Source organism: Myotis myotis, unplaced genomic scaffold (assembly GCF_014108235.1).
Source record: "Myotis myotis isolate mMyoMyo1 unplaced genomic scaffold, mMyoMyo1.p scaffold_m19_p_5, whole genome shotgun sequence".
NCBI lineage: Eukaryota > Metazoa > Chordata > Mammalia > Chiroptera > Vespertilionidae > Myotis > Myotis myotis.
This window is the reverse complement of record NW_023416357.1, coordinates 78,574,958-78,589,058: the sequence shown is the minus strand read 5'-3', so window position 1 is coordinate 78,589,058 and position 14,101 is coordinate 78,574,958. Positions and strand designations below refer to the sequence as shown.

Here is a 14,101-nt window from a genome sequence, read left to right as displayed (position 1 = left end):
AGGCCTCATGTCAGAACAGAAAACGTTAATCCGTTTGTCATAACAGATGTTTTTCTGTTGAAACTCTTCCAGCTTACAAGAACATTGTAACCACATCAGAAGTGGGTCCCAGAATTTCCTGGTGGATGTGATGCAGGCCCAACTTTTTACAGTTACTTGATTTCACTTTTATACAAATTATTTTTTACAGTCTTGTTGAAATTCAGAAGCACCAGAATCTTAGTGTGATTGATAAGGTGGTTTTTGTCCTTTGAGTTATCTACTTTTTAAAAATATTCCATGTAGCTCTACTTTCCACATTCAAGGGACATATACAAACAGAACTGAAGGGAACAGTTTACTTCATCAAACTTAATTAGTTTTCAGCCCATATAATTACATATAATGGGTATCCCTAGTCATTCCAATTTGGTCTTTACACCTTTTCCCTTTTCTGTCTGATGTGTATAGTTCACTGTAAGATTGTCTAGTGTTTTAATACTTAAAAAAATAATAATAGAAGCACCTTAATGCAAAATTGAAATATTTAAGATCCTTTCTTTCATTTTCTTTACCATATTTAATCTCAGTCTTCATTGTACCTGTGCTCCACCCCTTTATGGAAAAGTGACAGTAGCAGTGTATCACCCGTTGAGAGGGAATAGATATAGATGTGCTGCTTTGTGTCAGAAAGATTCAGCTACCTTTTCTCCTGGTGAAAAACATCTATGATCCAGTTATATTTCATTACATTTCAGAAATATTTTATTTCTTTTATCCATTGTTGGCCATGCCACCATTTTGCATCTCTGAAAAGTTGTTTTTTAGTTAACTTAATTCACTGTAAGATTGTTTTCTTCAGACTAGAATCTCTATCAACTTTTCCCAGATGAAATGCTTTTTAACATGACTATATACACACACACTCACACACAAACACATATGTTTACACGTGTATACATACAATGGATATTATAGTGACCACGGCACCTTTTAGGTGCTGGAATACAGGCCTTGCCTCAGGTAACTTACTGCCTAACAGGAAATTCATATTGTGTTGGTAAACCTGTTTTATAAAGATAGTTATAATCCAGTGTGAGAGACACTACTAGAGGCATGTCCAGGATGTGGGAGCGGAGGAGGAGGCTGGGAATAATGATGATAGTGGTGACAGGTGGTATGTCAAGGAAGCTCACCACAAAAGATTGGTGACACTCGAGGTGGCTCTTAAATATTGATAGGAATTTATAATCAAGGAAAGGGGCAGCACAGAGGAGGTCATTTGAAGACACAGGTAACACAAGTGTGGTAAAGGGTATGGACAAGATGGAACTTAGTCCTACAGGCAGTGTGAAGCATTACAGGGTTTTTTGTTTGTTTGTTTGTTTTTAGAAAGAATGGAATATAACTCACTCGTGAACATTCTGCCAATATAAATTAAGAACATAGCATGTGCCAGATAGTATGCTAGACTAAGCTGAGGGGGCATTAGTATTCCAGACAGACAGACATGTCAGGTCCTCATGGAGCTTGCATTCTCTCATGTCTGGAATTATGTAATGTTTCTTCATTCAGTTAAAATAACCCATTACATAAGCACCTCCAATGAAAAAAAAGCTAAACATCACTGGTAAGGAATCCTTATTTATTTTAAGGAACCATTTTGGGGTGAAGTGGGAACAATAAAATTCTCAAAACACGTCTGAGTCCTAATTCCATAGGCACAGATTTTCAACTAGAAAGACAGCCCTGATGGCATTGTGAAGAGAAAAGGGTAAAAGAGGGAGATACTGCAGTCAGGAGATTTATGATAATCCCAGTGGTAAATGATAGTGAGTTTGAATGTACAAAGGAGGTAGCATTGATAGGCCTCATGCTGTTTGTATATGGAGGTTAAAAGGTCAGAGTGAAGAATAAAGGGGACTACAGGATCCCAACTTAGGTTGCTCAGAGGAACATCAGAGAAGGGAACCAGTTGAGCTTGCACTGCCCATAGGATATTGATTGAACTGGTCATGTCAGATAGACAGGTGGATGTACATACACCCCTAAGGACCAAGGGCAGGGAGCCAGAGATTAACTTGAGATATCAGGGCATATGTTTGATTGAAATTGGATATAATCTTTGACTTCTAAGAAATAATAGTTTACTTTTAAATAATAAGTATAAAATTCATATAATATCTTGTTTTATATTAAATAGCCCATGGGTAGTGGACTATTGTAGTATGAACAAATTATTTATCTTGAAATATTGAGCAGTGTGCTGATTTGACTAAATCAATAAATTCTGCTGTTCTGCAGACATAAATGAATGTGACGAAGATCCCAACATCTGTCTTTTTGGTTCCTGCACCAATACTCCTGGGGGCTTCCAGTGTATCTGCCCCCCTGGCTTTGTGCTGTCTGATAATGGACGGAGATGCTTCGGTAAGCTTTAAAATCACTTCTCTGTCATAATTCACTCTTAGAAACTTCAAAGTTAGACAGTAACCCATTACACTGATCTCTGTCACTATAAAGTACATGTCTATGGCAATTATATCATCTTTGAGTTAAAAATGTAGGTCTCAAAAGAATTTACACTGGACAAAGTTTAAGGTACTTTGATTTATTGGCTCTTTTTCTTATTTTAAATTTTTCATGAAAAATTCTTGTTTTACTCTTCTGTTATGTTGTTGACATAGATTTGTATGTACATTCATATATGAATTGTTTTTTATGTGATTTAACTAAATGAAAGTTACCTACATTGTTTTTTTTAGGCAACAGTGTGATGGTAGAAAAGAGATCTGGAAATCATTTTAATATTGAGCATAATTTCTCAGATTTCCAAGGCACATTATAAAAATATTTTAATCATTTTAAATAATTAAATAACATTTTATAAACAAGTCAACTGAAATTGGCAAATGAAATCAGCCATTGAGGATTTCCAGACCTGTCTTTTAATTGCTAATCTGATCTGCATATGTTCAACCCATAAGAAATGCTCTCTCAGAAATAGAGTTTTACACAAATTATTCCATCTTTTTAAATGACCAATAAGGAGGTCTGTGATTTTGCTTTCTTGAATAGATACTCGCCAGAGCTTCTGCTTCACAAACTTTGAAAATGGAAAGTGTTCTGTACCCAAAGCTTTCAACACCACAAAGGCAAAATGCTGCTGTAGTAAGATGCCAGGAGAGGGCTGGGGGGACCCCTGTGAGCTGTGTCCCAAAGATGATGAAGGTGAGACCAACAACCTAAAACACCCCTTTGCACTGTTTTGGAAATTTTTGTTAGGAGTAGGTTTGACTACATAATTTATGAATATTTTGAAGGTGAAATTAACCCCTCACACATAAACTTGAATGGTTCATTGAACAACCTAATCTGAGGGATTTCTTTTAACATCTGTATTCAACATGTGTAAGCACAGGAAGTTACCCTGCTATTTCACACACACACACACACACACACCCCCAAGGTTAGTATTAATTTCCTTCAAAAAAATTAGAATCAATAAAAAATATATAAAAAAAAATAAATAAAAATAAAATATAATAAAAATAAAAAATAAATAAAATTAGAAAGGTGCGAGAAGAAAATGAAAATTATATTCCAAATTGCTGTGGGAGTCCCATTGTATCACAGACTAGGGCTCTCAGGGTCTTAAAAGGAAGCTGAGTCAACACAATGGCCATTTGCTGGAAGAGACCAAGAGCCTCCAGGTCTTGTTAGCACAACTGAATTGTAGGCTAGTTCCCAGCAAGCTCAGGACTGGCTTGGCCTCCAGGTCAGAAGTGGCATCTATGTGTAATGAGGAGAGAGGGCTCTTTAGCTGCTCAGTGCACAGAGAGCAGAGAGAACCAGAAGCCCTCAGTAGGTGGCACCCCAGAGGGAGCTGGGAAAGCTCAGGAGATCTTCTCTAAGCTCAGTGCTGCTTTTGAAATAAATAATAAAAATAAAATAAGAGGCTCTTATTAAAAACAGCTTTATAAAAAAAAGAAGTCTAATTGCACATAGATTGTTTATCAGCTTTTAAGTTCTCTGGTAGTTGAGACTCTTCAATGATGGAGAATTTTTATTTTTTTCTCTGTAGTTGCATTCCAGGATTTGTGTCCTTATGGCCATGGAACTGTTCCTAGTCTTCATGATACTCGAGAAGGTGTGGTTGGATATATTTCACTCCTATAGTCTTCTTTTATACGAATATATTATTGTTCTTTATTTTATAAATCCTGCTGACTTTCCTGTGTAATACCTAGCATATTGTATTTAGTATACATATTCAGTATTTTTTGTATATCACATGCATTACACTTGTAAGACTATGTTGTTGTATATGAAATATATATTTCTCTTATAGAAGTGTTTATAAGTTTTAGAAATTTTGAATAGGTGTACACAGCTTCAGCATATCTTTCCATATGAGGACATTCTTGGGCGATTCTGTATTTTAGATGTCAATGAATGTCTTGAGAGCCCGGGCATTTGTTCAAATGGTCAGTGTATCAACACAGATGGGTCTTTTCGCTGTGAATGCCCAATGGGTTACAACCTGGATTACACTGGAGTACGCTGTGTGGGTGAGTGTTGAATCCACATCACCTAAAGTTCTATTTTATGTCTCATATTCAGCAAAAGGTCTCTCTGGTACCCTGGGTGGTGGTGGGATTTGCAAAGCCAGGATAAATGGCTAGTAACTGCTCTTTCTATTCCCATCCTACATTTGCCAGTAGGCCTGGTTTATGTGAAAGTGGAGAGAGTTGCCCAAACTCTGCCTTCAACCAAAATATACAAAATCTGATGTGTCTAGAGATTTACAGTTGCCAAAACCACTAACTGGGAAAGAGATCCATTTTACTTTATGACTTTGCATGCCTGCTCTTACAGCAGAAGACTACATCCCTCTCTTGAGTTTGAGTTTCAGGGCAGGCATGGCTGTCTCGGGGCTCAGAGCATACTTGATCCTTCAGGGTACTCAGTCCTCTGCACTTCACAAAGGCTGGTCAGCCAAGGCCGCGGGAGGGGTTTGAGGTGGGAGATGAGAGTCAAGAATGCCCTGCGTAGAACCTGGAAATGTGTGAGGGCCAGGTAGATATTCATGGGTGTGCTTTGATTACTAAAACTCCACCAAATTTTATGGCATTTTCTTACTCTTTTTCAGATACTGATGAATGTTCAATTGGTAATCCTTGTGGAAATGGTACATGTACCAATGTTATTGGGAGTTTTGAATGCAATTGCAATGAAGGCTTTGAGCCAGGGCCCATGATGAATTGTGAAGGCAAGTAATACTTTCTTATCATTTCTTCTTTAATGTCTCAGTTTTTATTTATAGTATCCTGATATTCAAGTGATGATCATTTCATCACAAATGTATTTACTTCAATGAGCATAGTTACAATAGCTGCTTTAATGCCCTTGCCTGGTAATTCTAGCATCTGGGTCATCTCAGAGTTGGCATCCATTGATTGTCTGTTCCCTTGAGCCATTTGCCTGGCTCTTCCTTGTGTTGGTTAATTTTGGATTATACCCTGGGTATTGTGAATGATATCTTCTGGAATCAGTTAGATTGCTTCTAGGAATGTGGATGCTTTTTTCTTAGCAGGCAGTTAACTTGGATGAAAATGAAAGCAGACTGACAGGCGTGTGGAAGACAGTGGTTCAGATTTCAGTTCTGTTCTTTAAACCTTAGTGGCTAGCCCCTTTGATTCACACACACACACACACACACACACACACACACACACACGCACAGGCACACCTGGTTAAGTCTCTGGCCCTCTCCTTTTTGGAGTTCCCCCTCACTCTTCAGCCATCTTGGTTGCCCCAAGACTCCTATAGAAGCCAAGAAAGTTTCTACTGAAAATTTAGCTGCCAGGTGCTGTAATTTTTAAAACAGTAAATTGGGAACTTATTCCTTGCTGGTTGTTTGCTGAGTTTCAACTATCACCAAATAACTGTTTTAGATAGTTTCTGTGTGTGTTTGTGTATGTGTGTGCACATGCATGTGCATTTAGAGTTTATAGTTATTTGTGGGAGGATGAGCTTGTTAGGCAAGTGAAAGTAAGTGATACTGTCTCCATACCAGAAGTGGAAGTCAGATTATCCTATTGCTTTCTGTGTAACTGCCAAGTAAATTCATCAGTGTTTATTTAAACAAATAATCAGAGCCCTCAGCTTAGCCCCTGGCTGCCTGTCTCTTTGATCAGATATCAATGAGTGTGCCCAGAACCCTCTACTGTGTGCTTTCCGCTGTATGAACACCTTCGGGTCCTATGAATGCACATGTCCAATTGGATACGCCCTCAGGGAAGACCAGAAGATGTGCAAAGGTAAGGCCACAGGCAAGGAAGTGGTTAGACCTTTATTTGCCATGCTGGGAATATCTTATATCTTAATGATTTATAGTTCTCAGCAGTCTTCTTTCAGAGCTTTACAGAAATGTTTATGACAGCATTTTACTGGTAGGTTTTCATACCTAGAAACAAGATACTTGATGATCTGTTCAGTCAAGTCAAAGATAAGATGGGTTGAGGAGCTCACCAGTTGTCACACTCTTGGGCTCTTCATAAAGAAAATATTGTCCTTTCCAGGACTTCTTACTAGTAGGACCAATGTTGAAACTTAAAAATCTAGAATATAGCCAACAGTTTAAAAAGATGGAGCTCCTACATGATTACATTTTCAGACTCCAAAAACCAAATGTATGGCTTAAAAGTACAAACAACCTGGCTGGCATGGCTGATGGTTTGATTCCCGGTCAGGGCACATGCCTGGTTGGCAGGCTTGATCCCCATTGGGGAGCATTCAGGAGGCAGCCAATCAGTAATTCTCTCTCATCATTGATGTTTCTAACTCTCTCTTCATTCCTCTGAAATCAATAAAAAATATTTTTTAAAAGTGCTAAACAATGGTCTGTTTCTGAGAACTTCCTATTTTTATATTTTTTTATTAAAATTGTTTTATAGACCTGGACGAATGTGCTGAAGGGCTACATGACTGTGAATCCAGAGGCATGATGTGTAAGAATCTGATCGGCACCTTCATGTGCATCTGCCCGCCTGGAATGACCCGGAGGCCTGACGGAGAAGGCTGCATAGGTAAGGCTATGAGGGATGATGTCGCTTATTTAATATTTCTACTCCAAGATAGATTTATGGCACTATTCCAAAATCATCCCAACGGCAAGGCAATTATTTCCCCAGCTGTTTCAAGCTGTGCTAGACTTCCTCCATCTCAGGGTCCAGCCAATGCAATAAGTTCTGGATAATGCAGTGGCAATTATGCCCATCCTAGAATATATGCCCTCTTGTTTTTCTTAATTCTGTGTCCTGTAAATCTAAAGCACTGAATTTAGAAGGGTAAAAAACTTGCAGCAATTGTGCTCATATAGCAAAATAAAAGTATGAGTTAATGGTCTCTATCTCTTTTCTAATCATTCCATGAATAAGGAGAGTAGAAGCAGATAATCTCCAGAAACCTATTGCAGGCTGGATATCTCTAACCTTGGCCATATTTTCAACATATTTGAACTTCAGTTAATTTACCTATAAAGCAAGGAGGTAGGGCTGTTTCTCTGAGATGACTTCAAGGGTTTAAAATGCTATGATCTTACAATGCAAGCCAAAGTCTCATGCCATGTAAGCTGGCCATGGCCCCTGCATGCTATCTCAGCACTTCTTCCCAAAGGTGCTGTCACCTGGGGCGCTGAAGCCTACTTACTACACAGTCTTCCTTCTCCTTGAAAATGGGTGGCTCCCCTCCTTTTAATTAAGAACCTGCTGCTCCCTCCTAACCTCCAGTACGTAGAGAAATGTGGGTATTTTGGAGGAACATTTGAAGATTACTAATAATTTATTATTTTGGTAAAAAACAAAATAAGTTTTCAAATGAATCTATTAATGATTTCCTGGAATAGAGAGTGGATGCAAATGGACACTAGGGATCCCTTTGGGAGATGGAAATGTTCTAAAACTAGTTTGCAATGATTGCACACTTAATTTATTAAAAATCATTGAATTGCACACTTAAAACACAAATTATATAGCCATCTGAATTATACTTCAATAAATGCCAACAAAATACTTTTTGGGACTTCATTAACATTATATAAATGTAATTGATGAGAAGGCTTCATTTTAAAGACGATGGAATAAAAATGTGTTACTTCACTCCCATCCTGTGAAAATTTTAGAACTATGACAAGGGAGAAAGAGAGCTGTTTTAGATTAAGTGAAGAAATGGTCACAACCACAGGCTGAAAAATATTCTTGAAATAATAGAAAATTTCAAACAAAAACACAGATGTTCAGCAGCATATTTTTCTTTAAGCTTTGGCAGAATACATATATCTCTAAAAGTAACTGCCCCAATTTAAAATGTTCATCCGACAATCTTCGATTAGAAGATAAAGGACATAGGTGAATGAGAGAGGTATGGAATATTTCTGTAGCAGCCCAGTTCCGTACTGCAGTGTCAAAAGATGCAGAAGTGAAAGAGAAATCGTGTTGACATACTAAGACTTTACTCAGAGCCACACTGACCTCCTAAGTTACCTGAAAGCTTGAGAGTACATGTCCCTAGGACAGAGAGCATCACAGATTTGGTGAGAGTTTATTTATACAACAGCCTTGAATTGAAACTATGGGTTGTGCCCAGTTCAGCACTGGTGCTCTCCTACACCATTTTTCAGCAAATAGCTGAACTGGAGAAAATTGTTCAGAGATGAATAACTACACAAAACTACAAATAATGCATATATATACTGGGGTGGGAAGTGGGTAGAGAAAGAAGACAAAATAAACAAGAATTAGACTAAATGCCTCAGAAAACAAAAGAAGAAGATTTTTAAAAATGTTTTGGTAACTCTAATAGATATCAAAATTCAAATAGAAAGAAGAGATTGAAAAAAGATAAAGCAATATCAAGAGATAATGGTCTAACAGAGCTTAGGAAAAACATAAAGCTACCACAGAAATTAACATCAAATTAGAAGTAATAAAAAATAGAAAGGGATGACAACACAGCCAGTAATGTGAATATGGAAGTAATTAATAAGAAGACGACAGGGGTAGAAAACAAAGTCAGTATACGTATAAATGAAGTCCCTGGAGAAAAAAGAAAACTAAAAAATAAAACAGGAAAAAATGTTTAACTATATTTGAGTACTTGTAGAAGAAATTCTTGTAGAAAATATTTAATTCAGCATATCAGAAGAGCCCACCGCTCCATGGAACACTGTTGCAAAGAGTCACTCATTTATTCAATTATCTACCAAACATCTGTTATGTTTGTGATTCTTGGGATATCATAATAAACTGGAAGGACAAGTTTTCCCTTCTCCACCCCAACCCTACTCTCAAGTGGTTTATGTTCTAGTCAGGAAGAGCATTCATCAAACAAATAAAGAAATAATCAACATGATAACTTCATAGAGTGGTAAATCTTTTCAAGAAAGTAAGATTAGTGACTGGATGGGAACTACTTTAGAATACACTTCTATGGAAGCCTTCTCTGATGAGTGACATTTGAACTGGGAACTAGAAAAAATAAGGAAATAGCAAGAGCAAAGAACAGGAATGAAAACCAGTGTAGCTGAAGCCCAATGGTAGGCATGGGCATTGCAGGCCATGGTAAAGAGCTGGTTTTATGCTAAGGGCATGTAGCAGAGTAACTCAGAGTGTGTGCCCTAAAGATGGATGGTAAGTATGAGAACTCTAGTTTCATACCTACTAGCTCTATGACCTAGAGCAAGTTTGCCTCCCCATGTGCCTCAAATTTCCCATCTAAAAACAAATAGGAATGATGGGGTCATTTACCTCCAAAGATTATTGGGAGCGTTAAATTAGGGAATGCATGTAAAAAATCCTTAGAACAGCCCTTGAAAAATAGTTACATTTTGATTAAGGGCTAGTTGTTATTATTCTCTAATTTACATTTTAAAAGACCTCTGATGGCTTTGTAGATGATGCATTGTAAGGGTGTGAGAGCAGAAGCAGGATTCATTTAGGTGGCTATTTTAATCATCCAGATGAGAGGCGAAGGAGGCTCAGATAAAAGCATAGACGAATAGAAATGTGGTGAAATTGACATATCAGAATATACTTTGGAGATAATCAACAGAACTAGCTGATGGATGGACTGGATATGGTGGATGAAGGAAGAGGTATAAAAGATGAGTTCTAGGGCATTTACTAGAATAATTGGTTGGATGAAACTACTATTAACTGACAAGGGAAAGACTGGAAGAAACAAGTGTGATTACAAGTATAAAGTTCTGTTTTGACCATGTTAAGTGTAAGATATGGTTTAGCTTTCCAGTGATAACACCAAGTATGCCATATTTATAGATTGCTGGCAAATAGGTAGTGTTTAAAAATCATAAGATTGGATGAGAACACCGAGAAAGAATATAGAGAGTGGAAGAAGTAGTGACTGACCTCTGGGCACCACAATATTTAGAGTGATTAAAAATGTTTGGAAGACACCCTGGCCTTTTTGGCTCAGTGGATAGAGCATCAACCTGCGGACTGAAGGGTCCCAGGTTTGATTTCAATCAAGGGCACATGCCCAGGGTGTGGGCTCAATCTCCAGTAGGGGGCGTACAGGAGGCAGCCAATTATTGATGTTTCTGTCTATCTCTCCCTCTCCCTTCCTCTCTGAAATCAATAAAAATATATGTTAAAAAACATATCAAGAAGACTAAAAATAAGTTTCCCGCAAGATAGGAAGTTCTCTAGGTCAGTGTGAAGCTGTGGGAGTTACAAGAATGGATTATTCAAACACATAGGGAGTAGTCACTTGTGTCTGATGCTGCTGAGATATAGAATAAGACAAGGACAGAGAAGCAATAATTAGGCTTGGTGATCTCTTCAGGAGTACTTTCCATGTTGGGGGTAGACCAGGAGGGTTACAGAAAGGGCCCAAGATTAGGAAGTGGAAACAGCAAACATAGGTCATTTTTTCAAGAAATTTGTAGGGAACCACAAAAGACCCCAAACAGCCAACACAATCTTGAGAAAGAAGAACAAAGCTGGAGGCATGATGCTTCCTTATTTCAAACTATATTATAATATAGTAATCAAAATATTATGGTATTGGCATAAAAACAGACACACAGGTCAGTTTTGGAAAGAATAGCAAACTGAGGAGCCAAGAATACTGTAAGCAAACATAGTCTCTTCAATAAGTAGTGCTGGAAAAACCGGACAGCCACATGCAAAAGAATGAAACTGGACCACTCTCTTACACCATACACAAAAATCAACTTAAAATGAATTATATACTACAAGGTAAGACCTAAAACCATAAAACTGCTAGAATAAAGCATAGGGGTATGCTCCTTGGCATTGGTCTTGGCAATGATTTTCTTTCAACACCAAAAGCAAAAATAAACAAGTGGGACTGTATCAAACTAAAAACTTCTGCTCAGAAAAGGAAACCATCAACAAAGTGAAAAGACCACCTATGTAATGGAAGAGAATATTTGCAAACCACGGAACTGGTAAGGGGTTAATATCCAAAGTGTACAAGGAACTCATACAACTCAATAGCAAGTAATAATAATGATAATTAGATATTTTTTTAAATAGGCAAAGGACCTGAATAGTCATTTTTCCAAAGAAAACATGCAATGGTGAACAGGTATATGAAAAGGTGCTCAACATCACTAATCATGAGGTAAATGGGGGAAAAAAACACATCCCATAATGAGATATTACCTCACACCTATTAGGATGGTTGTTATAAAAAAGATTAGTGTTGACAAGGATGTGGAGAAAAGGGAACCCTGGGCACTGTTGGTGGAAATGTAAATTGGTACAACCACTATGTGTGTTCAAAAAATTGAAAATAGAACTAGCATATGATCTAGCAGTTCCACTTCTTGGTGTCTATCCAATGGAACAAAACCATTATCTCAAAAAGATCCCTGTACTTTCATGTTCATTTATAATTATTTATAATAGTCAAGGTATGGAAACATCCTAAGTGTCTGTGGATGAACGGACTAAAAAAAATATACAAATATGCTATAACTTATATGTAGAATTTTTTTTAAGTTGAACTCACAGAAACAGAATGAAAAAGTGGTTCCTCAGGGGCAGGGGTTGGGGGAATCATGACAGGTTAGTAAAAGGGTACAAATTTGCAGTTATAAGATGAATAAGGTCTGAGGATCTAATGTATAACATGGTGATATAGTTGGTAACACTGTATTATATAATTGAAATTTGCTAAGAGAGTAGAACTTAAATATTCTCACACACAAAAATGTAAATCTGTGATTGATGGAAGTGTCAATGACTTTGATGGAAGGAATCCTTTCAGAAAATATGTGCATTATGGTGTGCACTTTATCTCACATTTTCATTTGTCAATTATACCTCAATAAAGCTGGAGTAAAATAAAACAGGAGTCAGAGAACTGAGCAGGAAAAAAAAAAAAGAAATTTTGCCCTGAGGGAACTAAAATGTGGTAGTTGCTGGAGGGATAATATGTTGAGAGAGATTATTTTTTTTAATCACGCTGAGGGAATGATTCATTGAAAAAAAGGAGAATTGTGAAGTCTGGAAGGTAATCCAGAGTACAAGCTCAAACACTTGACCTTTGAGAAAAACCAGAGATACTTCAGCTGTTGAAAAAGAACAGGAGATTGAAAATGAGGGCGCAGACAGGTGGTTCATTGTGGGGAGATGAATGAGTTTTTAATATGTGATAGTCATTTTAGAAAGCAGGAGTGTGGACATACTAGGAAGGATAGTAGGATTGTCAAGGGAGTATCACTACTGGTCTGAGATTTCAGTCTTGCACTAAAGCAAGACCTAGTCTGTTAGCTGCACTGCATCAGGCACAAGTAGGTAGAAGGAAATGAGTGTGCATAGTATAATGGACAGTGAAGTGATGGGTCATTGGCAATCCTGAAATTGCCAAAGCATAGAAAGTGGAATGCTGGAAATCAAAATTTCATAGATGGCACAATATCACACCAAGTTACACCCTAGTAGATTTACAAATTTCAACAGAAAAAAACGAAAGAAAGTAAAGATGGGAAATGAATTTTGTTGGCTGTAGGCAACCAGGCAGAAAAAGAAATTACCTGCAAGGTGGGAAAAAAATCAGTATACTCTTTTTTCAAGTTCTCTCAGTAATTGTTAATGCCAATGGTAGCATAACAAAGGTAAGCTAGGCCTGGCCTGCGTGGCTCAGCGGTTGAGCGGCAACCTATGAACCAGGAGGTCATGGGTTTGATTCCTGGTCAGAGTACATGCCCGGGTTGCGGGCTCAATCCCCAGTAGGGGGCGTGCAGGAGGAAGCCAATCCATGATTCTCTCTCATCATGAATGTTTCTCTCTCTCCTTCTCCCTTCCTCTCTGAAATCAATAAAAATGCATTTTTTTAAAAAAAGTAAGCTAGGATTTTGAGGCATATCTAGTTATCTTTCAAGTATAAAAACTATATTATACATTATCAAATGTTGAGGCACTCGAGAAGTATATCCCACAAGAGCCCTTCCTGAAAAAATAGCTCAATTCAAACAAATAAAATAAAAATAAAGGTGAATGAGGGATAGGATTAAATCAAGAAGACAGACCTTGAACCCTCAAGTTCTAGAAATAACAGACACTATGCAATTACTTAAATCCATACCTTAGCTCAATCCTTCTGCATATATTTTAAGTTTTCCGCACAAGTTATTTTTGCTAAAAGGGGAACAGTATCTACACCAACATACATCATGATGAATTTCAGAACAGTTAAGAGCAGAATATAAACCCTTACTGTATAAATCCTTTTTTCTCTAGAAGGAGAGAAAAACCAGATTTCCTACACATGAACAGGAAAATTGGGTAAAAGGAAATAATGGAACAATACTTTCAAAACATTCCAAGGAAAAATACTTTGGAACTGAAATTCTATACTCAGTCCAAGTGAGAAAACAAGCAAAATGAGAAGTTGTCAGACGTGTATTTTATAATATTTACCACACATGTACCTTCTCTAGAATGATAACCAAAGTACATACTCATATATTTTCTTAATTCAGGAGGAAGTAGTAGTACATATGAAACAATGGTGAGCCAAGAAAACCAGTAAACCTCATAATTTAGTTAAAATAGATGCTCATGGTGGG

The 14,101-nt window shown here is 37.4% G+C and overlaps 1 protein-coding gene across 1 annotated transcript in view; it reads left to right on the top strand.

The window, feature by feature from the left end:
- The window catches only part of FBN2 (fibrillin 2), a 258,987-nt gene that overhangs the window by 223,051 nt on the left and 21,835 nt on the right, over positions 1 to 14,101 (top strand). The window contains exons 49-55 of the mRNA XM_036310847.1: positions 2,284 to 2,409; positions 3,058 to 3,210; positions 4,064 to 4,129; positions 4,425 to 4,550; positions 5,132 to 5,251; positions 6,180 to 6,302; positions 6,939 to 7,070. Of these exons, the coding sequence (XP_036166740.1) occupies positions 2,284 to 2,409; positions 3,058 to 3,210; positions 4,064 to 4,129; positions 4,425 to 4,550; positions 5,132 to 5,251; positions 6,180 to 6,302; positions 6,939 to 7,070 (846 nt within the window). The remainder of the gene's footprint in view (positions 1 to 2,283; positions 2,410 to 3,057; positions 3,211 to 4,063; positions 4,130 to 4,424; positions 4,551 to 5,131; positions 5,252 to 6,179; positions 6,303 to 6,938; positions 7,071 to 14,101) is intronic.